Consider the following 11,251-nt stretch of genomic DNA (forward strand, 5'->3'; position numbering starts at 1 on the left):
TGATGGGTTTGTGATGCCAATCGGATATGTTATTTAACAAGACATTATATCTTGTGAGACGTTGAGAACACCAAAATCGGAGTAGTGGTTTTCAAGATATTGAGCCTGAAATGGACGCTCTCTGCAAGAGCCCAGTCCCAGGCTCATTCGCGATTGCACTGAAAATGTTTCTAATTAGGGTGGAACTTTCAGGATTTATGTGAATATCATCAAAATGATGCGGATTTTCGAAATTTGGAATGTGATTTCTCGTGATATTTTGGAGATGCCATATGACGATGGAAAGGAATAACCTTGAAAGGTAAGGCAAACCACCAAAAATGTAGCTTTCTAAGACGTGTCGAATGAAAATTTTAAAGTTGATCGTCGAGACGGTCGAGGAGTGTAAAAGTTGAAATTGCATATCAGCTGGCTGGGCAGCGCGCGCGGATTTCGTGCGCGCGTACTTGAAAGGGCTTATTTTGTACATAGCCTATGGGAGTGAAACAGCCGTGCTCAGAGGATGCATGCTACCATGTAAACACCAATGAAATCACACATCAAACTTCATGTGCGTATTGGCACTTACGCAAGACTATAGTCAGATTTAAATCTTTGTTAAACACCCTCCCCCCTCCCCCCTCCCCCATTTGTATGAAGCCTATATTCCCAATGACCTATATTTTGAAACATGCAGATGTATTTTTGTGCACTAAGATCAGGAACTCACGAAGTATTACACAAAATTGCCTTGTGAAATGCCTATAATTTGGTTTTAAAAAGTGAATACCACCGCATGGATAACATGGAATGCATCAATGCACCATGGGCAAACTATAAACAACCCACATCATAAGACGTCATCAGAATTTAATATGAGTTATTGTTTTGTACCTTTTTCACATTGTAGACGAGCATCAGCTGAAGATACAAAGAAATGGGGTATGCTTTATCTAGTCAACCAACTCTTCAAGGTCTATTTCAAGGTAAAGCATTGATTCAAATTCAAGCTTTTTAAATTTTCATGTTTCTAATAGTTTTAAGGGAGAGGGGGGGGGGTGTTGCCACAAACACGCACATGATGTTTAAATGCATGATATTGATGATTACTTAGTCCTCATGAACCCCTCGTTCGCAAGGATATTTAGGCCCGTATTCTGAAGTTGGTTTTAACTGAGACCATGCCATGGTCTAACTCGGGTCTAAAATTATGGGTAGCCAAACATGTTGAAATATTGCTTACATTGTACATTTCCTATGTTCAGTGTGATGCTTTCTAATTCTTTAACAGTGAAAACAGGATCTTATTGATATTCTTTCCAGGCAGTTAAAAATGATTTGAGAGTCAAATGTTCTGATACATTGAACCTGTATTGTTAGAGATTTATGACACAACTGGTTATCCATAGTTAAACTACAATTTTAGACAAGAGTTTAAATTAAACACGACTTCAGAATATGGGCCTTAGAGTTTAAAATTACTATCTGTATTTTTTTTAATTTGATGGGTGCCTATGTAATGGTCATGCGAGGCCCTTTCTAGTGGGCTGCTCCCATCTTGACACATCTACCGGTAATGTCTAATTATTGAGGTAAATCAGAAAAATTATATTTTTTAAATTCAATATTTATAAGATAATAAGATGTGTCAACATGTGCCCATCCTTCTGTCTCGTCTCCTTGCCATGTAACATGTCCTGGGGCCCGTTGCAGAAAGAGTTGCAATCATTCGCAACTCTAAAAATCATGCGCAACTTGATTTTCAACCAATCAACAGCGCGCATTTGGGACTTGCGATTGATTTTTTTGACCTGCGTTTAAACGCAACTCTTTCTGCAATGAACCCCAGATGTTGCTAGGACATCTCTCCAAGAAGATGGATTGATACACTCAGTTTCCGAGGAGCGCGCTAAGGAAGTTAGGATAGATGGTTACAGCATGCATGCGTAGGCATGTTTTTGAGTGAAATATCTTTTTGCTGAAAGCCAAATGTGGGATTTCTAGAATAACTAGTAGATACATCCTATTATCTCACATGTAATAAAGTCAGGTATGATTTCTTGGTTTTATAGTGAAATATCTTTCGGTAAAAGCCAAATGTGGGAAATCTTACATAACCAGAAAATACATCCAATTATCTCATATAATAAAGTCAGGTATGATTTCTTGGATTCATACAAATGATTTTAATATATGTTTTATCAGTAAAGTAATAAAACTCAATTTTTATGTGTTGCTAATTATAATTAAGCCTCTTACCACTCTGGAGAGGTGTTTGTCATTGACTTGGGTGCTTTTTTTGTAAATCCTATTCAGATCAACAAGCTGCCATTATGTAAACCTCTCATTCGGGCAATAGATGGCTCATCTCTCAAAGATCGTTTCAGTATCTCACAGCTAGTCACCTACAAGTACTATGTAGGCAGGAAAGAGATGTTTGAAAGCAACTTCAAAGCAGGTCAGTGATCATTTTTCTGCCTCCGTCCACCAAAGATGATTGCCATGGTTATTAAGGGTTCTTGCAGTAACTAAAGAATTTTGGCATGTTCATTTCAAGCTTGGTCCAAGTATGCATACAGGAGTGACAATGATCTGAGTCACATTGCATAATAGTTACTATTATAATAACTTTATCATCCAATGGTAACTACCATAGTTACAATTGTCAACAATCAATCAAAATCAAGGATTTCAAATTGGATGAGATAGGTGTTTATAGAGGATTGGAATATAATCTAGCTTGTGCTTCCAGCACCAACATCAGCACCAGCACCAAACTTGAAATCACATAATAATGTGATTTGGATCATATTTATGAATTCATATTAGGTGTTGTAGCACGGGAAGGTAATTTAGATTGTGCTTCCAACACCAAATATAAAATCACATGGTGTATAAGGTACCTCAACCAAATTTTAAATAAGGCTGGTCTTAAGATGACTCTATCTGGGGTTTGGCTTTTCTTGATGTGATTTAGATATTTTCTGTAAACTGAAATTACGTGGTAGAGCAAGAGAAGTTAATCTAAACTGTGCTTCCAACACTAACACCAAACTTGAAATTGGCAAGTGTATCTTAGAATACTAACCACAGTTATTTCTTTAATTCCTTCAATTTCATTGTTTAGCCGAGGAGCACCTATCATTTGCATTCCAACGGTGTCATCGTTCCAGTCGGCAAAATAAACGTCTCATCCTTATCTATCTTCTACCAGTCAAAATGTTGCTGGTAAGTTCACTGGAAACTAGTGTCATTATGAAAGAAGAACAGATTATGATAAATTATCTTTGAATAATGAATGTTTATTGTTTTATGGCTGCAGTAATTAGGGTGAAGCTCAAGTTGTGGGAAAAGTGAAAACATGCATTTGATCAAAATCCTAAAAAGGATTTGTAAACCAAATTAGCAGTTCAGTTACTTAGATCAATATTCACTTTTGTAGATAACACCAGGGGCCTGTTGCATAAAACTTTTTACCTGAGAAAACTCTGGTAAAAACTGAAAACTAAGGTTAGTCTGATTTCTGCCATTGACTTTAACACAGGACATAAATTCCGGTAAAAACAACCTGAGTTTTCTCAGGTAAAAAGTTTTATGCAACGGGCCCCAGGGGTAACCTGGATGCCGATTTTTGTTGTGATTGCACATTTAGTGGCGGAGATCGTGGGGGATCACCCCCCCCTCCTATCTCACATCTTAATAGGAGGGTCAAAATGAAGATATCCAAGTCCTTTTACGTTTAAAATAAGCTATAACTGAGCCAATAAATTGACTATGTCCACTGACAAAGAAATAACTCAACTCACAGAAATTTGCAAAAATAGAAACATACTGATGCCTTCAACATTAATTTATGATGTACACATAGCATCAGAAGTACAAATAAGGTACTGGTCAGGTAAAATTTGTTTTGTTAGATTCAGTATTCTGTGAATATCGTCCCTGTATATTTTGATGATTGTTTTTATACACACTTGTTTATAAGATAAGATATGAGGTTTGTAGTTTATTTGAGTAAATTATTTGAATAGATTGTGTGTTTTATTGGAATAAATACCTTTACTATTCAATTTATTTTGGCACACCAGGGTCACATGCCAAAGACATCCCTTCTGAATAAATACGATCTGATGCAGTTTGCGGATATCGCCAAGGCAACCAAGATGGGCGATCTCCGTCTCCTGATGAGTGCTATGAACAAGAACGAGGCATTCTTCATCAAGTGTGGTGTCTACCTCATCATCGAGAAACTACAGACTATCACGTACAGGAATCTATTCAAGAAAGTGTAAGTTAGAGAAACTACAGACTATCACATACAGGAATCTTTTCAAGAAAGTGTAAGTTTGGTTTAAAATGACAATGTATAGAGCAAAATACAAAGACATAATCTACCCCATAACGGAGGAGATATTTTGATTTAGGTAGAGCAGCATTTTTCTCAAGATCATATTGGGCAGAGGCTGATGTCAATGTTACTTTATAGCATAGCTGTTAAGAGCTAAAAGGAATATTTTTAATTCTCAGAAACTATACATACACTGTAGCCATCAATACACATACATGCAAAGAATTACAAATATCTGTGAATATGTTAAGTAATAAGACACAGAATAAACACACCTTGGCCCATTGCATAAAAGTTACTATTATGGTAACTTTGACACCCAATAGTAACTACCATGGTAACGCTGATCAACAGCTAATCAGAATCAAGGATTCCATGCAAGTTACCATTGGATGGCAAAGTTACTATAACGGTAACTTTTATGCAACAGGCCCCAGTAGACAGAAAATTTTGATCATTGTATACATATATATATATAATGTGTGAAGGTATACATGTACAACAGCTTTGGCTGTTTTATATATATATATATATATATATATATATAAGACACTTCATTTATCATTGCAGACAACTAATGCTGAAAGTACATCAGGTACCTATCGATGCGTTTGAAACAGCTCTCAAATTCACAGGACTGGAAGATGTAGACAAGGAGGAGGTAGAATGCATCCTGGCAAACCTCATCTACAAGGTAAGAGTACAGCGAAATTTTTTGTTTTTTGACATTCCTTTTCTTGTTATTCAAAGTCAGCAGTGACCAAAAGTTCCCAGATGTAACCCACGAAGTTTACTTGTGTGATCCGTGATCCAGTAACTTCTGGGGCCCGTCTTACAAAGAGTTACTATTGATCCAATCCATTGTAACTCTATGGAAATCCATCAGTGTCATAATTTTTTTCAAAAGAAAATTTGCACAATGTCCTTTTTAAACAAAGAGAAGCATAGTGAATTTTCAAGAAAAAAATGAATGCATGAAAATACAGCATAGTTAGAAAATATTTTGAACAAACATACATAATAGATGTTGCTGGCCCATAGTTGTGATTGATCGGATCAATCGCAACTCTTTGTAAGACGGTACCCAGGTAGCTTAAAGTTGATAATAGTATACAACAAGAGGGATAAAACAGGTAGCAAATTTTAAAATGATTCCTCCTCAAAATGTAAGAAGAAATAAAGAACATGGTGCAGATGTGACTAGACCAGCAGTGGGATTTCTAGATCAGTGAACAAAGTGAATGACAAATTCATGCAGTGTGCTACTTAGTATTAAAAAGGAGTGTGAATGGCATTTTCAAGACAGCCATGTTACACTGCAAAAGGATTCTATATGAGGGAAGCAGAGCTGTCAAGTAGTACGATTTTTCCGTATTTAGTATGTTTTTGCAACCAAAATATGGCGGTACGTTTTTTCTTTAAAAAATATGCTTTTTGTATTAAAAAAAAAAAAAAAAAAAAAATTACAAAATCAAAATTTATTGAGAAAAATCATCTCTATGTCTCTATTTCATAAAATGTACACAAATATGGTTATTAGATAAATGTTTATTTCAGGTAACTTGTTTTTTTTTTCAATCATTTTGTAAAAACCAGGGTGAGATATAAGTTTCAATGCTTTTTTTTTTTCATCTGCAAGAGCAGTGCACATTTTAGCTTGCATGCAGCTTGAGCGCCGTGATGGGCGAGTGCGCCAAGCATTTTATTATGAAATACACTTTTTTGGGGAAAAATACAAAATATTTATCTCACACGGTAAAAATACTGATTTTGTTGTCAAAATACTGATTTGGGGGGATAAGAATACTGAAAATGCAAAATACAACTTGGCAGCTCTGGGGAAGCACATTAAAGTCACCGATATGGGATCTGGAGTTTTTTTGCTGTAGTCTTAATGGTCCGGATTCTTAAAGGTATGGTCCAGGTTGGAAATATTTATATTTGAATTTATAGAGTGAAATTCACAGAGCAAAATGCTGAAAATTTGATCAAAATCGGATGAAAAATAACAAAGTTATTGAATTTTAAAGATATGCATTATTACGGTGAAACAGTTCTAGGCATGTCTTTATGAATATTTATTAGGTGGGCTGATGATGTCATATCGCCGCTTGTCCTTTTGTATTTTATTATATGAAATTAGGTTTATTCAAAAATTTTCTACCAAGAACTAAAACAATTGGATATACAACTGGGCATTTTCACGGTTAACTGACGTTACACAGCACAATTTTACACACTTTTCATTGTGTGTATGATTATCTCTAAAACAACAAATGATGGGAGTTTGCTAAAGTGCCATGTATCGTCAGTTACCGTGAAAATGCCCAACTGATTAAGTGCATTAGTTATTTATTGCCACGACTTATTTCATCATAATGGAGACACATCATTTACACATGTATGACAAAATGAAACATTTATGATTTCATGTAAATAACATAAGAAAAAGGAAAGGATGTGACATCATCAGCCCACCTAATGAATATTCATGATAATGTGCATATAACTGTTTTCACAAAATATTGATAAACTTTAAAATTCAATAACTTCGTTATTTGTTATCCGATTTGATTAAATTTTCAGCATTTTGCTTTGTGAATTTTACTCTTATTTATTTAGATATAAATATTTTCAGCCCGGACCATCCCTTTAAAAGAGGTTTCAATTGCACCATGGTGCCAAATTATAAACTATGCAAATTTCTGGTATTATCGTGCTTCAATTTGGTGTTTTTTGCCAAGAGCCCGCATTTATAACTCAACTTTAAATATATGTGATGAAATAAGCGTAATTGTGTTCACAAATTTGCATACTCCAAGGTTTTCTACCATGGTACAATTGAAGCCTCTTTTGAGAATACGAGCCAATGTCTGGTAAGGCTTCCTGAAATGTTGGTCGCCATTCCATTTTATAATTACATTATAAGAATGTAAAATTGCTGTGAAGTCAATAAGATGAAATCAAGACATGTGTAAGTAGATTTTTTTTTTAATTCGTTTTTCAAGGTAACATTTGATTTGCTCTTGAAATGAAAAAGAACAATCATAATGCTACCATGGTAATCTCTGTGACCTTTTTTTGATTTTCTGTTTCAGAACTACATCAAAGGCTACCTTTCTCATCAGCACCAAAAACTGGTTGTTAGCAAGCAGAATCCTTTTCCTCCGCTCTCCTCGTTTCTGTCATAGCGTCTTCTTGGTGTCAGTTTAGACATCACATTTAGAACTATCAAGGACTGTGATGCTTGGAGAGTATCAAATATAGCTACTGCTTCGTCTAGCTTAGAAGGCTGCTTCTGCTTCGTGCAGGACCAGTGATACTTGACAGTGTCAAAGACAACTTTCTGTAAAGCACTTGGAAACTTTGTTCTGATATATGAAGAGGATAAGCGCTGTGAAAGCAGAGTATTGTTGTCACTACTTCGTCGAGCTCAAGACAGCTTTGCAAACTCAATATAATACTGTTTCTGTTGAGATAACTCCTGTAGAAACTCGGCAAAGCAGCTTCCTGCTGCATCAACGCCAAGCTGGTATATAACCAATTACATATGAAATAATTTTACGTCTAGGCTAATCAGTCTGACCGTTGTAGACAACAGAAATTACGCTTGGACCTTTTTTGGTTAAAGTGGAGATAATGGCAGAGCTAGGATTTGAACGTGGAGGAGCCGTGGTGTAGTGGTTCTGACTCTCGCCTTGTAAACAGAGGGTCGTGTGTTCGAATCCCACCGCGGTCTGGCGTCCTTTGGCAAGGCATTAATCCACACTTTGCCACTCTCCACCCAGGTGCTAAATGGGTACCCGGTAGGATGTGAAAGTCATTGTAGCTTGTCCAGTACTGTGTGCGCCTCACCGGCGACTGATTGGAGTACTCCCGAGGGAGTGGACTCAGTGGAGGATGTGCACACATTGTGTGCGGAAATGGCTGATTGAATCCGATGACCGGGGTAATAATATATCTGTAGAGGGCTTAGACACGCCGTTCCGAGGTATTAAGCGCGATATAAAAGCGGATTATTATTATTAACTCGCAACCTTTCAATCATGAGTCCAATGCTCTAATCCTGCCCTGGGATCGCTTATGCCTACAGTGGCAAACAAGTGTGCATCAAATAATGGGGACCATGAAACGATACCTACGATTCCAGTCAAGAAAACAAAATAATATGTCATAACCATCCGATTTCCATAGTTTTATTTCACTGATTTAAGTAAGGTTTGAATTTGATTGTCAATATCTGCGAGAAATCTATAATGACAAGAATACTGAACATTGTACTCTGAGATAGAACTTGTTTGCATGAATTGTGCATCTCACCGTAATGTGAAAAACATGAGTAGAATCTGATTTTATCGGATGAAGTGTTGCTGATTTATATATAAATCCCAAAATACTGATAGAACTTATACTGAGACACACATGTATTACTGAAAAATTAGCATTATGTTTTGTATGCAGTACTGGGAAACTATTTTGAGAACCAAAAGCTTAGAAAGTTAGATCGTTCTTACCACTGTTTTGCTAGAAGGGAAGCTTCTACATGTTAGACAGTGTTATTTTTGAACCTGTATAAACTCTCTACCATGATGCCTCTATGCTTGTGAGCAAACGGGCAGGATTCATTTAAATCAAGTTGTTTTCAAATAATTCTCATTTCTCTTGAAATGCAAGTTGTTTTTTTTTTACTGAATTTCATTTTTCTCATGAATTAAAGGTCTGTCTCCTTGCATTGATAGAAAGAGAAAATGTATAAGTTACAATTTTCATAAATTATAAGCTATCAAGGCTTAATCTTTGCCTTTAGACAATGCTCCAGGTATTTCATAATATATCAGATGCCTAGTGACTGAAAAAAGGCCGGGTAAGTGCGAGCTCAGTAACTGAAATCGCTAGTTTACCCGGGTTTCGCCAACTCTCTTCATCGACCGCTAGTCTCATCATCTCAGCCACTACTTGACAAGGAATGTAGCCAAGTCACGAGGCCTCTTCAACCTCTTCAAAAGGCTAGCTTAAAGGGGAATCCAGCCTTGATCATGAAATGTTGTGTTGGAAAGGAGAAAAATGAATAAAACAGAATGGTGAAAGTTTGAAAGAAATCGGACAATCAATAAGAATGTTATGGCTGCTTTATAATTGAGATCCCTTAGACTATGTAGATTTCAAATTGGCAACAGGGTAAGTAAATTAAGACAACCCATGTAGTATATGGTGTTATGTCCTCATGAAAGAAAAGTATAATTTGAAGTAAAACTTTTGAAAAGAAAGACATTTCAGTCATTTCATGTATTGGAGTACATGGAAGAGTAGTCCTTGCCTTACATCACTTATGGGGCCAATTTGTAGTCTCCATTGGTATAGTGATTACATATTGTTTGTCCGATATTTTTTAAAACTTTCACCAAACAACTTGTCCCATTTTTTTAAATTTTCCTCTAAAAACAGGTTTTTGTTTGGATTGGATTCCCCTTTAAACCAATAGAGTGGCAGTGAGTCCTTTGAAGAATACATTTCCTGTACAAATGGGGAATCCAACCTTGTTAATAGAAAAATGATATACGTAAACAGGGGCTGATCCAGGATTTTCAAAAGAGGAGGAGGGGGCTTATTTTCAAGGAAAATTTGACAAGCAAAAAAAAAAGGTTTTCACCAAAGATTGAAGCTCATTTCGTCCACATACAATTATGAAAAAAAAGAAAAATGGTCCTTGTGTATGAACGACATATTCCTACTGAAAATACATGCTGTGACTTTCAAAACGGGAGGGGGCACATTAGTGTAAGAACGGCATATTAACATTAAAAAATTTGATTGTGGCACTCAAAAGGGGAGGGGGCACGGGCCAGATGTGCCACCCCCCCCTTGGATCCGCCACTGTGTGTAAAGGGGAAAAGTAGGAAATACAGAATGGTGAAAAATTGACAAAGAAAAAAAATGGACTAGAAATAGCACATTTATAGCTGTTTGAAATATGAGATCCCAATGATGTTTATAAATCTCAAATTTACAACTTGTTGAGGAGATTATGAAAAGGGGTAAGGACACTTCTCGTCTATAATTACCTTTACCCACAGGTCATAAATATCACATAGATCACATGTCCTCATAAAATAAAACAATCTGGGGAGCGTTTCATCAAAGGACTTGTCAGACGTTTTATCTGACAGTTACCATAGTTACAGTGCTCCTCAACCAATCAGAATCAAGGAAAGTTGTATGATCTGACAACTTGTCAGTCAAAAATGTTGATGAAATGCTCCCCAGTTCAGTCATGTTGTGTATTGGAGCCATAAACTCCAGTTTCTGTCTTTTTCTTTTGAAAGAACTTTCTATTTGGATTTGATTTCCCTATGAAGTACATTATTCATTTGAGTCTTCTTTAATACACTCATTCATGTTGTTGTAATGTATCACCTTATTGTGTATAAAGTCAAGTTAGTTAGGTTTTGTGATTATATGTATATAAATCATGCTCTATTGGGGCCTTTCTATAAATACATGTTTTATAATGAATCCATTATTCGATGGTCTATCGTGTATTGTTTTTGTCAGCCTTTTCTTTATTTTTTGCCTACTTGATATCTAAAAATCAATGATCTTTGATCTTTCAGCAATCTCTGTGCATGTCACTCATTGGTGGTTTCTGTGTCAGAAGATTATAATTTATTTGCGGATTGGGGGGGGGGGCAAAGCCGGCCTGTGCCCCCCCCCCCCCCTTGAGAGGCACAATTAATATTTGTGCCCCCTCCCTTTTGAAAATGAAAACCTTTTTTTTTTTTTGCTTGTCAAATTTTTCCTCAGGGAAAATCCTGGATCCGCCCCTGATTATAATACTAATAACAGCTTCATTCAGAGACCACTGAATTACCACTAAAGGAATCTCTTACAATGTTTAACATTTTAAGTGCATTGTTTAAGCCTGTC

The 11,251-nt window shown here is 36.2% G+C and overlaps 1 protein-coding gene across 1 annotated transcript; it reads left to right on the forward strand.

The window, feature by feature from the left end:
- The first annotated feature begins 893 nt into the window (after positions 1–893).
- On the forward strand, positions 894–10,847 carry LOC129278498 (PCI domain-containing protein 2-like). The gene is made up of 6 exons (XM_064111151.1): positions 894–965; positions 2,296–2,437; positions 3,107–3,207; positions 4,068–4,267; positions 4,898–5,021; positions 7,426–10,847. Exons 1-6 carry the CDS (start codon positions 924–926, stop codon positions 7,516–7,518), a joined length of 702 nt encoding a protein of 233 aa, XP_063967221.1. The 5' UTR covers positions 894–923; the 3' UTR covers positions 7,519–10,847.
- Positions 10,848–11,251: the final 404 nt, after the last annotated feature.

Source organism: Lytechinus pictus, chromosome 16, assembly GCF_037042905.1.
Source record: "Lytechinus pictus isolate F3 Inbred chromosome 16, Lp3.0, whole genome shotgun sequence".
In the NCBI taxonomy this organism is placed as follows: Eukaryota; Metazoa; Echinodermata; class Echinoidea; order Temnopleuroida; family Toxopneustidae; genus Lytechinus; species Lytechinus pictus.